Source organism: Gnatocerus cornutus, chromosome 6 (assembly GCF_029298725.1).
Source record: "Gnatocerus cornutus isolate USDA-ARS CGAHR chromosome 6, icGnaCorn1.1, whole genome shotgun sequence".
Taxonomy (NCBI): Eukaryota; Metazoa; Arthropoda; class Insecta; order Coleoptera; family Tenebrionidae; genus Gnatocerus; species Gnatocerus cornutus.
This window is the reverse complement of record NC_142238.1, coordinates 19042476-19056874: the sequence shown is the minus strand read 5'-3', so window position 1 is coordinate 19056874 and position 14399 is coordinate 19042476. Positions and strand designations below refer to the sequence as shown.

General features: G+C 36.0%; 1 protein-coding gene across 5 annotated transcripts in view; it reads left to right on the top strand.

Annotated features, from left to right (window-relative positions):
* Positions 1-14399, top strand: part of LOC148173651 (homeotic protein ultrabithorax-like) — a 72796-nt gene that overhangs the window by 44639 nt on the left and 13758 nt on the right. For 2 of the 5 annotated variants that reach the window (XM_088038573.1, XM_088038574.1), the window contains one exon: positions 11426-11476. The exons of the other annotated variants lie outside the window; for them this stretch is intronic. In XM_088038573.1, the coding sequence (XP_087894699.1) occupies positions 11426-11476 (51 nt within the window). The remainder of the gene's footprint in view (positions 1-11425; positions 11477-14399) is intronic. 5 annotated transcript variants of the gene reach the window in all.

Here is a 14399-nt window from a genome sequence, read left to right as displayed (position 1 = left end):
AGCACAGAAAATTTCGGAAAAATGCCACCGAAATGTCACTGAAAAATTGAAAAAAAAGAATTTTCGAAACCGGGATACTTAATTCCGGATTTCAGAAGTTTGACAAAACGAATTTCCGGACTAAAAATTCCGGAAAAAATGTCACCGAAATAGATTTTTCTATCTGTCCGGAGTTTTCGGAAAATACCTTCAATTTTTGAATTCCAAAAGTTATTTTTTTACTCAAAATTTCTCAATTGTTTTTCATAAGTCTATTTTAGAAATTTAATCTGCTTATAAAATTAAAAGTAACTAGAAGATACTCTAAGGGTGGGCCAGCAAAGCGATGCCGATTTTTTCTCAAAACTATAAAAAAATTAATATAATATGTTCCAAAAAAAATTGTAGACAGTTATAAAAAATCAAAACTGAAAAATTTTGAGCCAATAAATTAGGCTTCCTTAACAAGAAAAATCAGAAATTGAAACTAAAAACAATCAACTGGAAATAAAAATTTTAAGTAATTTATTTTTTTTTCGCAGTTATTGATAATCACAAATAAGTCCAAAAAAATTTCGTTTTGGAAAAAATCAACTTTGCATGCAAATGCAGCTTAAACGGAATGATTGATCCATTTCCCAACCCACAACGAAATAAATCCCTCTGTCACTTGATCCCTATAAACAGCCCATTTATCCGTCGCTTGAAATTTCATCCATCCCATACAAACCCATCATCCGTCCCACTCGACTTCGCGGCCGCAAAAGCTCAAGAAAGCGCCCACTCTCTCTCTTGATTAAATAAAATCAGTATAAAGTGTTTTTACGCGCGCAAATAGCGTATAAAAGGCATATAAAAATCCAATGAAATGAAGTGTAAATGGTGTCGTATCATAAAGGTGAAATGGCCGTCGCTGAGCGCGCAAATACCGGGTTGGGACCGGTTACGATCCCGCCGGTGAGTTTAGGCCGCACATCTAGTAAGCGCATGCCGAACAAACGCCTGCTGCAAGCATGGCTGACTACGATTCTTTCTTCACACATTTATTTGGAAATTTTATTAGGTTGGTAATTGCTGGTTTTACACGAAATTCAAACGACTCATAATTTAAATTCTTCAAAAATGAGGATTGTTTTATTTCCGAAGCGCGCATAATTGGAATTCTAATTACGCGTTGAAAATTATCGCGGAGATAAGGAGACGATTAATCAAATTTTCGGATTCTTAGCCCATTTTCGGACACGGATATCACAACATTTTTTTCATGCTTGAGCGAGATTTATTATTTTATACAAGGATTATCGCTAATTAATTAGACAGTAATTATGGTCGTACTGCATAAACAATTTATGGGATTGCTGTGTTATCAACTCCGGGTCGCTAACTCTATAAATTAATTTATAGGCTGTTTTCTTTTATGCTGAAGGGCCTTGTTACAACTCTAATTAAGTGGGGTAATTAAATTACAATTTTAAAATTAGTCTTAATTAAATTAATAAACATGACTCCCCTTCCTGATGAACTTTTGAGTCATTCAAATTCTTCATCTAATAGGAAAAAATAAAATAAAACTTAATCCCCAATGTAATTTTTGACTTATTAATACATAATTTTTAATTTTGAAATTCGAAACATTAATAGAAAAGTTGTACAATTTAATTAAAACAGGAATTGGTCTAATTAGGATCCAATTTATAGAATTAGTTCCCATTAAATTGATAAATGTAGCTTTCCGTGCCAACGAATTCTTGCCTCATGTTATTAATGATCGAATTCTTGTGCCCAAAGGAAAAAATACGAAAATGAAAATGTTTATTTCCACGACCACTTTTCTTGCAATTTTAGAGCTTTAAATTTGAGGGGAAAAACCGCTAAAATTTCTCCCTTCTTTACCAAAGCTTTCTCGCTCATCAATAATTGAAAATCTTATCTATAATTGATCTTAATGCCTCTCGCATTATGCATATTAGGTGAAGAAAAATGACTGACCTGCGCCCCTTAAATTATGTCCATAATAACTCAAACATCACCACTTCAAATCTACCAAGACACTGAGACCTGTAGAAAAAACTTTCTAATGCTACCTAAAAAAAACTTTCTACTTAAAAAACACCAAAGGGACAACTAGATACTTTCTATTTTACTGCCTAGTTCTGAGAATCTTTTTACCGCTTTATCTCCACGCTAGCGTTTTTACGAGGTGAAACAAAGACAAAGTAAGTACCGCAAGCGATTGCATCTAACCTGTGAACTTTCCACATGCAAATATCCCACTTGCAAGTTTGTAAGATAACCTGTAATGTATACTACAGCGGCCACATAAGCCATTATGACAACTCTATTTCGTACCGTAATAATCAGAAAATCGGGCTCTCTCCACGAGCCGATCGTCCCAGAAAGGATAAATTCTCGCTTTTGGTTTATTTGGAAAAATTACCTCCGCGACACGACCGAGTTCACGCGCATCCTTTCCTGCTATCAAAGCAGGCCATGTTTTTGTGTGCCGGCCATTGCGCAAGTTGGTGCTTCATTAGTTTCCCGTTTCTCGGCCTACTAGATGCGAAGAGCCCGCACAGAACCGTCACAACACCACTGGGAGACATGGAGGTAATTAGCAAACACCTGTTTTTCGTGAAAATCGTGGAAATTCGCCGAAAACACAAGACGAGAGGCAGCACTGTCGGGAATTCAACATGGCGGCGCGATTGACAGGTGGAGGGGCTCCGACGCCCGGAGTTGCGCCGTGCTAGGATCTGAAATTTCGATGAATGGAATGATTTACGCGAAGACGTTTCGCGATTTAGCGGGACTTCGTCATGTACGTGTCAGTTTATGAATGAATTATGTTGCATGATCGCATTTGCGTACAAGTTGAAGGAGCTTTTTGCGCGCTTTTTCCCCGACTTTTTTGGGACGGGTAATACACAGGCATTTTAAAAAGGTTTAAGTGTTGGGTTGAGCGAGGGTTCCATTATAATGACTACCTCGACCCATCAAAGCACCCAGTCATTTGGTAAAACGCGTCAAAAACGGACGTTTTTTTTCTTGTGGCTGTGCTTTTTCTTTCAGGTACGTTTTTTGGGGGTTTTGCTTAGTTTATTTGTGTTAGAACGCGCCGGGAAGTATTGATTTAGTTGGGAAAAAATAAGTCCATGCGCCATAAAGCTTGAATCCGAAGCGCATAAAACGAGGCTTTTCCGTTGCGTTCGGAATTATGAAAATTGCACGTTTCGCACTTTACTTTTCTCGGCTTAATTATTCATCTTTGGTGCACAAAGGTCTGTTTAAATTACGACGGCGGCTCTATAACTCACGGGCCTTTGTACACTGTAAACATAAGTTTCAGGATGAGTGGAGATTATTATGGAAATGCTTTAGTGAACTCTAGCTTTTACTTCGAAAATAAACAATTTCCCGAGTGATTTGCTGCCTGTTTAATGGAGGTGTTGAATTCAAAACGCGACAATTAAAGTGCAAAAAATTACACGAGTTGACAGATTCACGCAGTCTTCTTATTCGACGGCCACTTTGTTTGAAAGCCATGTTTGATTACATACTCGTACAAATAAACACGAGAGGATTTAGTTGAAAGCGAGCCAGACTTGCAATGGATAAATTCATCTCTAATTCCAGAATTTCATAAAACGCAATATTTTAAACTGAGTTGCACGATGCATTTTTATTCTGGACAAAGTTATAATGAAGCTGTGGCAATAATGGAAAGTTTTTCAAAGGAGCGGAAATGAAAAACTGAAACTTCATTTTATTTGTGTGCAGAATGGAAATAAAAATATCACTAAAAGTTTCTCCTGCAACAAATCAATGAATTTAAGCTCGATTCAGACAAATTTACGAGGATTTGCCCAAAAATTCCGTTATGGGCTGAGAATCCTCAAATATTCCTATTTTGGAACAATACGAACAAATATCTTGATTTTTACTACTAGAAATTTTTCTCATTTCAGGGCTAAAACAATTCGCCTATTTTGTAAAATTTCACTGATTGTAAGTTTGAGCCAAATTTCTATATTTATATATTTTGAAGTTCTCTCTTTTTTCCTCAAAGAATTTTTGAAAATTCAGATTAAAAAAAAGCGGCGCTACCTACATCGAACAGTTGGAATTTTTTATAGCTATTTTAGCATTTTTCAATTTTAAAAGATTGATATTTCACGGATAGTGATTTTTTACTGTAGTTCTCAAAATATATAAACCTCGAAAACTCTGAAACTAAAACAAATATAAGATGCGGTTTTCGCCATCGTTTTTCTATCGGCTTTTTATTAGGTATATGTATTATATAGGGTGATGAAAAAAAGACGCCCCTGAGTGGAAGAACCATGTCCTTTTCTGTTAAACCATCTCAGAAATCAAAGCAAAATTACAAACAATATGAATTTTTTAAAGAAAACACTTTCTAAAAAAAATACATTCGGCAGTCTCAATGAAATTGTTATGATCGTTTAAAACCGAAAGCTTCTATCTTAGTTAAAAAAAAACACAAATTTTGTTTTGGTTTTCAATTTTGGACTCTGAAAAGAACTAGCTGCAACGTGATGGGTAGCATGGGCGCTTTTTTCATCACCCTGTATATCCGAAATTAAAAAAAAAACATAAAAAATTAACTTTGAAGTTAGCTACCCAGCGATTAAGGAAAGTTGTTTTTTACTTTGGTTGATGTCTTGCTTATTAGCGGAGCAAACCTAAATCATGCTTTTTTTACGCAAAATTTTACGCAGAATCTAAAATCGTGCGGGTTGTTATCATAGGTTCACAAATAACTGAGTTAGAAGCGTTTAAAATTACGGATATTAAATTTTTAGTTCCGAACTGTCTAAAACATTAAAATTCCGAATCTAAGACAAATAGAATAATGCGGTTTTCGGCATTGTTTTTCTCGCTTTTTTTAGCTGATTGGGAATTCAAAAAGTTTGAAAAAAAATGTAACTTTTACTTCCGATATCTCGCTTATTAGTGGAGCAAACTTAAATTATTAGTGCTCTTTTTACGCAGAATTTCACGTGGAATCCAAAACAGTGCGAGTTTTTAACGTAGGTTCACAACTGAGTTAGACCAAAAAAGATAGAAAGATGCAGTTGCCCCCATCGTTTTTTTCGTGTTTTTTACCCAAGAATTGGCTCTTTTATATTCTGAATTTTTTTGGGCTGAATCGCGAATACAATTATTTGAACCTTGAGCAGGAAATGAGCGAAGTAACAGAAAGTTTCCCAAGGAAGAAGACTTTTGTTACCCTTTTTCCGTCTTGGCACCCATTGCTGCTACCTACAGCAGATTCCCCATTTTGCGCGAAGTGTAACGCTTTATTAAGAAGCAATTTTCGTCACAAGTAATGACGAGACCACCATGCAGTTTCCACAAAACCTACAATTAGCTGCATCACACCTATTATTAAAAGTCCATAATTTCGTTGTGATGATCAGACTTCCTGCGCTTCTTTGTATTATGCAGATTAATACACGAGTTAATTAACATGCATATTGGTGCAATTACAAAAAGTGGGAATCTTACTAATCACTATGATGGATGCGGTTATTATGAATTAGCGCCAATTACTTGATCTAACGAGTTTTGAGGTAATAAATTGGAGATCTTTAGGTTAGCTCGTCTTGATGTGGTTTATAATTTACTGTTATCATGTTGGCATCACTCCACAGTTTGTATGGTTTATGTCTTGACCAGACAAGGATTGTAAGAACTCCGCCTTATGAAAAACTGGCATATTGCAGTCTTGAACTCGTTTCAATTTCAAAATGGCAACTTCAATAGAGAAATGGATTTTATTTGTAACGTAACGTCTAATATATCGCAGTGTTTCACTCCTAAATCAACCTAATATAATGCTTACATTAGCGAGCTCTATTGGAAATTTATGGTAAATCTCCCTCACATGTGTCCGCTTCTTATGTATTATTTATTTTAAACTTTGATGAAATGGGCCGCTCGCCCTTTTTCGCTTTTATTAAATTCGGGAGCGAAAATGAAACCGTACGAGATCTCAAATCGAATAATGAGAACGTTTAAAACACTTTAAGCCAAGTCATATATCATGTTCGAGGATCTACTTCGAGTTGGTATAAAAATGCGGTACACCACTCCCACTTTCTTAGCTTCTTAAGCAAGACCCATGTTTATACATATTTTTTTTATGTTGGGTCAGATTTATTGCTGGTGATTTCATTCCGTTGATACGTTCTACAAAAGGTGGACTGGTCAAAATAGAAAAAAAGGGATTAAAATATTCTTTATTTTCATAACGGTCGTAAATTTCACCTGTCTAAAAACCAAATTGTTTTTCTTAGGCGGAAGTGGAGGCTTTTGAATTCTGCAGTAACGTCTTGTTCCGTTCGCAGCACATGTTGCAGGAATGCAAGCGCGATGTCTTTATGCAGCCGCAGATTCTTATGGAGATATCATACTGTTGACTGTTTTAAATCATTTACTTGTCAATAGTCTTGTTGTAATTGACAGAGGGTGTCGAAGAACCAACCACATTCTCTTCCCAGCTCCGTAACCTTTAAAGAGAACGTTGTTATTTTTTATGGACATTACGGCACGATCATGCATCTAGTTGTCAATGCAGTTGCACAAGCATGTTGTAGAAAATCTCGTGTTTTCATTCTCCTTTCAGGAAATGTTCATTATGTATACGCGCACAATCAAGTAAATTATGATGCAAGACGCGTTCTTCGGTGGTCTCAATCTCGTTTTAAATATCGATATTAGAGACTCCTCATAAAACACATCGAGCGAATAACTATAAAGCCCTTTTAGGCTTCTTTACGACTTTCTAAAGTATGGGATTTCGAGAAATATTGCCCTTATAGACAAAGCTTTATTGCGTTGTCGGCTATATCAGTGCGTCCAAATGGTGACAAACTATGCTCATACATCCTCGTATTGGACGTGGACCATTTTTACGCCCTTCAACACACATTTGCATCGAGATATACAACGGTTTATTTACTAAATTTTGACTCAATTATTACAAAGCGTTATGATATCAAATTAGGCAGGGCTCCTGATTCTTTTTGGGAATATTTTAGAAATTCTGGAGATTTCAACAATTCTAATTTTTTAGGAACTCCATTGAAGCGCTTTTCTATTTCTATTACAACTCGAAAATTACACTAGTCAACAAATTTTGGAAAAGTCTGTTTTTCTCCATCAGGTTCGGATTCAGAGATATTCTAGAAAAATTCTGTTTAGGTTCTATTGTGTGCCAACATTTTTTATTTTCTTTACTTTTTCTCGAAAACTTACAAAGTTATGGAATTGGCAATGTTTTAAAAAGCCAATTTAATATTTTTTCCAACGATCCATAAAACTTATCGCCAACGTTACTACTTCTAGTAACACTTTAAAAAAAAATTATGTTTAAAAAAAACGCCGTTTTTAGTGATTTTCATGCGCAATTTTGCATGTAACTCAAGAATTCTTACATCGATTTTTTATTGTAATGCTTCATGGAAAACTTTGAGATCTTGTCTTTTTCACGTGCTGACAAATTGGTACTTTTATCGTTGAGAAGATAATGGACAAAAAACATTGAAAACTTTTTCTTATATTTTGTTAATTTGATAAAAAATCAAGGCCAGTGCTTAAAAATAGTTATTTGTGTACCAAGGCTAAAAAGTGTTTCTTTTTTGGCCGAGCCTTTTTTTAAAGAAAGAAGGCGAGGGCAAAATGGCACTTTTTGGCCGTGATATGCACAAGATTTTTTAGGCGACATCATTAAATTTACAAGTTAATTAATTTTTAGTTATGATTTATTGATTTAATCATTTATAACAACTGAATAATTGTAAATATTTATGAATCCTTCAGAAAAGTTCATATTTTCTGTGTTTACATTTGCAGTTTCGGCATGTTTAGCTTCACAATTTGTATGAATTAGGTTTGATGTGCTTTTCGATGTTGTTGCAGCAACACTGCTAGACATGCTCATTTTCAATAATTCAACACGTTTTTGTTGCACTTTGATTTGATTTTACCCAAATAATTATAAAATTGGGGGTAATATCGGTGTCTTGATGTAATATGCAAAACTATGGATAGATGGCGCCACCGTAGATCGGCCAAAAATGTTTGCGGCCAGAAAAGACTTACTTTTGAGGTCTAAAACTTCCATGTTCAGTTTAAGTCGCCCAAAAACTAAATTCTAGACACGTTTTAAAATGACTTTAATGCTAACACAGCGCAGAATAACACAAATTTAGAAAACTTCTTGATGATAAAGATTTCTTAGTTTGCTTATGATACGAAAAATTAGAGGGTAGAAATTTTGGAAAGGAATTGTTGAGATTTTTTCGGAAAACTCAATAAAACTATTAAACACCAATACTTCCAAGATTGGAGAATTAGCACAAAATGGGAATTAGACGTCACTGAAAATTAAATTTTTGTATCTGCATTTGAACATTTCTTTCGAACAATCTGGTGGAAGAAGATATTATCAATTTTACAAACATTTTATCTGGGGCGAAAAAAATATTGATTGATTCGAAGACGCCTTCAAACTTATTTAAATTATTATATTGAATTATAAAAACAACTGTTTTACAGTTTATTTATGATCTTCCAATCTGACCAGTGAAATTATTTAGAAACGTGGAATTTATCGAAAACCTAGAATTTCTGTGGCTATTCAAATTAAAATTTTTCCAAAATCTTCGAAAGTCAGCAAAACGTGTTTTTTTTCTAAAAATTGCTCCACTTTTTTGTCATGTAACTTCTAAATGGCAAGAAATAATAACTTGTTTACCATCGCATTAGAAAGCAGAGATCTCAGCGTTTATAATGACGTATTACAACCAAAAATCAAAGTACAAATTGAGTAGTTTTATGCAAGTGTCAAACAGTTTTTATCCATAACTTTCTCGGCGACTTTTATAGTTTATTGGGAAGTTTATTTAATTACATATGAAATAATGAGTTTCATGAGTTTGCAACCAAAGCCGATGTAGTGAAGGTACTCAAAAATTACAAATACTTCAGTCCTAACCTGATGGAGCAGATGAATTGACTTTCACTTGCAAATTTCTCTAATAAGTAATTTTTAACCGTTGCAACTTTAAATTCTGTGCAAACAAATGATGCTGAATTTCGGTATCTTTTTCAAATACACGTCTATCCGTTATCTTGTATCTTGCAAATAAGTTCAATTTCCGGAATGCCTGTTATGCGACTATGAATGGTTCAATTTGGTTCTTTCCACAGCCCAGAATTCAGCTGATGATGTGCTAGAAACGGCAAAATAACTGTGCCATTAAAAATGTAATAAAATTCCAAGACCGTTTTATGTTGATGTTTTATATTCCGGAAAGGTCCATACGTTATATCTAAAATTTTAATCATAAAATTCCACACACTGATACGAGACGCACGTCAAAAAGTGCACTCACAGCGCTAAAAAATCCTGAATTTTGATCACAGTAAATCACCGAGCTCGGTAATTCACTTCGCCTCTAATTGCAGTAAATGGAGGCAGTAAATTGAGTGAAGCTAAACCATGCATTAGGTCAATGGTTTAATTAGAGTCCAGCTATTGTCAGTCCATCATGCGTAACCCGAAGACCCGAAGACGTTCGTCGTCTCATTACAAGACCTCCCGCCCGTCGTTCAAGCAACAATTAATAAACCAGTTTTAGTTTTGGAGAATGAGACACCCCATAAGACCCTTTTCGCAGAATAATGTATCCTACGTTCTCGACATTATTAAGCTTGCAGTTACTCACATTGCGGTTCTAAGGCATGAGTTATTCCGGCACTGCAGACTAATGATGCACCACAAGAAGTAACCACGTTTAGTTGCTGATAGTAAATTCCGGGGAAAGACGGTTTCATTACGACATTTTTGGGAGAGGCTGTATCTGCAATAATCTTTCAATTTGCGGCGACAGATGATCTTTCACTGCATTGTCGGGGTGTGGCAGCCCTGGCAATATCCCGGCAGAGACGTGACCACATTTAGCGAGAAGAATTTGGCGATGATCTCTTCCGGTTTGGTCGTCTTTTCGATATAGTTGCATTCGTGTCCAACTAATTGAGACCGCTGGTTCGTATTGTGCAACAAATCTTTGCAGCCGCTCGCTTAGTTACGGGGTGCGATGTTGCAGTCCATAACATCGGATGGTCGTCGAGTTTACGAGCTAACGAACTTCCATAAATCGTCGGGAATACAAGAGTATTTCCCGCAACGCAAGTTTGATTTTATTTATTTATTCATGAGTTATTACCCTCGGTGGTGCGTGGAGAAAATAGTTTGATGACGAGGCGGGCGAATTAGATTGAAGGATTCCAGAGTCCATTGCACAAAGGGCAGGCCGCCATGAGCATTCGCAAGACAAAAACCAACCCGAACGAACCAATCAGTTTTTGTCCCCGCAGTGATACATTTTTCATATAGTGGGCTTGTCAGGAATCCGCGGGCATTCTCTTGTTTTATACGAATGGACTCGTTTAATAGGGCTTCGCCGTTAGAAGTCGCTGTGCTTCGAATATTATTAGAACTGATGTTATTCCGTTTTTTCGCCGAAGCGCAGAAAAGTGGCCAACAGCAAAAGCTTGTCCGTCCAATTCCATCTCATTAGCGGAGGAAATGCCGGTGACAGCAGCAAAGGCTTGTCGTGTAGGGACCTTATATAGAACCGGTTGCTCCACGATGCAGATTCTTATTACTCGGCCAATCCTGCTGTTCTTCGCAGCTATTCGATAAGGTTATCTCCGCTCTTTAGGTGCCGGCCCAGTGCCTTTAACAACCGTTATTGAGTAATATAATGGCACAATTAGCAAAATCGCATATCGAGAATGCCACTTTCAAAACGCAACACTCATTAGCTACCGAAACGCACTTTACATTGAAAGACCTGCAAATCATCGGAGCTCTCCTTATCAGGGACATAACTCCACCGCCAGGACCAAAATGGCCCTCAATTGATCGTAACTTTGCGGTTTTATCGATGTTTACCAAATTATCTTTCACTCAACATTTTATTTATGCGAACGCACTGATGATGTTGTCGCGCGCCCTCAGCTCTAATTTTAGCGAAATACGGTACTGTTTAATCGAGACGTAAAGAATTTATGCTTTACACACTTGTCTTATTTATGATCGCGCGCTTGCCGGTCTCACATTTATATATCTTTCATCGTGAATTAGTTTGAAAGTTGGTAGTATTTTAAACTTAAAAATAAATCTCTCGCATGCTTTGCTACCAAAATTAATTGCTAAATATATTATCACTCGGCGTCTCCGCATCCTGTGTTCCATTAAGAAAAAAGGGAACCACCCGTCCGTGTTGATTTACGATCCACCACGTAAAAAAGTGGCCGTTTTTTCGAAAGTTTCTCCGAAAAAATGTCGATTGTTACCCTCTCAAGTTTCTCCCCGTAAATTCTTGTGCTAATGCAGTTCGTTTATTTGCAGGTGAGGAGCGTAGCATGTTTGGGAGTTTATCACTAGACACCCCGTTAACTGGTAATTAACCGCTACAATGGCAACCGTGAGTACATATCATGATCCATCTCGTTCACTAGCACAGAGCCTCTCGTTCCCAAAGCCCCCATCTCTCTCTCCCTAAGAGATCGCGCATTGTATCCGTGCAAGGGCGATCCATCCGCCCGTGATATTATATTACCCTCGACTATTGGATCGTGTAATAACTCGATATACAAGGGAAAAATAAACTTGATGCAATTATACCGAGCTCGATGATGACCTCTCAACTTCGGAGATAAAATTCTTTCAGTTAGACTCGTCCCAAACATGTTTTTTGTATTATTAAATGTCGGAGGAAACTTTGGAGTTTTGTTATTTCGGGCACGATCGAAGGGATTCGAGCGCAATTTGTTGTCGAAAATTTTAAGGTGGTGTTAAACAGCTCAGAACGGATCAATGAGATTTGTGGGATGGCGAGATAAAGCGGAAGAGGTCATTCGGGTTATGACGACCACGTGGGGAAACAAACGGACATAAAAAATGCGATTTTAAGAATTAGAAAGCTGAAGTTCGGGCGAGCAGGTAGAAAACGCGCGGGGATGAACGCTCAGACTTCACAGCTTCAACGTTCAATTTATAATATTTCTTGGCTAATTCCACACAAAAATCGCTAGAATTCGGGATTTTTATACAGACAAAATAATTCTGAGCCAAATTTCAGTTTCAGACCCTCAGATCTGATCAAATTTACATTCGATTTTTTCTCAAATTTAAATGATGATTTACGGCAGTTTTTATGTATTTTATTTTATTTTAAAAAAAATTTTTTTACATTTACGATTTTCTAAACACTCAAGTTCTCATTTTTGTAAATTATAAACAAAAATATTCAAGATCTAAATTGTATTGATTGTAAATAGTTTAAGACATCGGCGACAAATTCCGAAATTTGAAATGAAACTTTTGTGAATCGGTTGGCGTGAAATCGGAACTCGAAACTGAAATTTTGGGATCCTGCTGGGAGATATAAATGAGAGCAGAATTAGAAGAGAAATTTCAGCGTTTTCAGATCCTCAAATTTTCAGTTTCGTATGTTCTCAAGTTTTTAAATTTAAATTCGATTCCTTCTCAAATTTAAAGGATGATATTAGGCTTCTTTTACTGTAAAAAATATATTCTTTTATTTAAAAATTTCTAGACGCTCAAGTTTTTATTTTCGTAAATTATAGACAATAATATTTAAGGTTTAAAGAATTTTAAGCAGTTTGGGACATCGGCACCGAATTTCAAAATTAAATGAATCTTTTGGGAATCTGTTGGTGTAAAATCGGAACTTAAATCAAAATTTTAGAATCATGCAAGAAGATATAAATGAGAGCGGAATTAGAAGAGAAATTTCAGCATTTTCAGATCCACAGTTTTTTACGTTCTTAGGCTTCCAAGTTTTCATTTATTTCATAACTTTTTAAAATGTAACTTTTAGATACGTGTCGCTGGAAGCTTTTTCTGGCAGTTTTTTTTTGGGCATTCAATATATGAAATATTCCTCTATTTTCAAATGTAATATCTAAAGAATTCAAACAGTTTTGAACGTCGGAACAAATTTGAAGCAAAGCAAGAACTCCAAATTTAAAATGAAACTTTTGTAAATCTGTTGGTGTGGAATTGGAACTTGAAATTAAAATTTTGGAATCCTGCTGGAAGATATAAAATTTCAGCGTTTTTCGATCCTCAGATTGTCAGTTTTTTGCGTTCTTAGGCTTCCAAGTTTTCATTCATTTCATAACTTTTTAGATACGTTTCGCTGAAGGCTGCTTTTTTGTTTTTGTCTTAAAATTTTTGGCCATTTTTACGCATCTCAAGAACACCTTTTTGGATTTTTTTACATCGTAAAAAATATTTCTCTAATTAAACAGTTTTGGACATCGGAAGTTCTAAGCAAACCAAGAATTCCGAAATTTGAAAAGAAACTTTTGTGAATCTCTAAGCGTGAAATCGGAACTTGAAACCGAAATTTTGGGAACCTGCTGGGAACTTTTCTAGACAAAAAAAAAGATTCTCGTGAGAGCAAGAAGCGGTACCTGAAAGTCCCGTTGAAAGCCTCCAATAATAACACATTTCCAATTCCTTTGGCCGCAAATTGAATACCACAAAATCGCTAATACTTACCTTTAAGTGTGAGTTTGACCTCCACCTGTAGCACTGCTATCATTTCTTCAGAGATTCATCTGTAGTGATTATCCTGAAGCTCAAACCTATAATAAGAGTAGAAGCCCCATTGGCAATTGGAATCACTGGTTAGTTATAATTAATTGCAATTATTAGATAACATCAGTTCAGTTTGTGATTTACTAAATGGTCGAAGGTCGTTCGTACAACATTTTTCCAAGTGTGATAAACACTGCTCCATACGTTTAATTAATTTGCATGTGTCGGCTAGAAGTTATTGCATGCGCTGTCTAAACTCATTAGCAGGAAAGTTAGTGACCGGAAGTGGGCATAAAGTGAAGGATTAAAAGACTGTATATTATTTTGATTGTGAATCGGTTTTATTTTATTAATGAAGTGCAAATGTCGGCGATAGACACGCATGGAAATGATTGAGGCTAGTGCCTGTGAGGTATCCGCATTGACATCCATGCCCATAGACGTGGAACTTAGTAGTTGTCAAAGGCTGATTGATTCGCTTATCGATATTCGCATTCTATGTAGATTGAGACATATAAACTCTCATCATATTTTATGTCTTTAGTCAGATTACATGTTATGATGGAAACTAATCCGAGTAATCGAGTCATTTTTGCATTACGGATTACCGAACCCCAATTTCCATAATAGAGTCGTACATTCTTGTTCTTTGGTCATACATCACTACATTACCGTGGGTTTATGAAGTGACTCATGCGTAAGGGAAATGTAACAGACATATTGCGTTCCCAGTCACGTATCGACAGTTATTGCT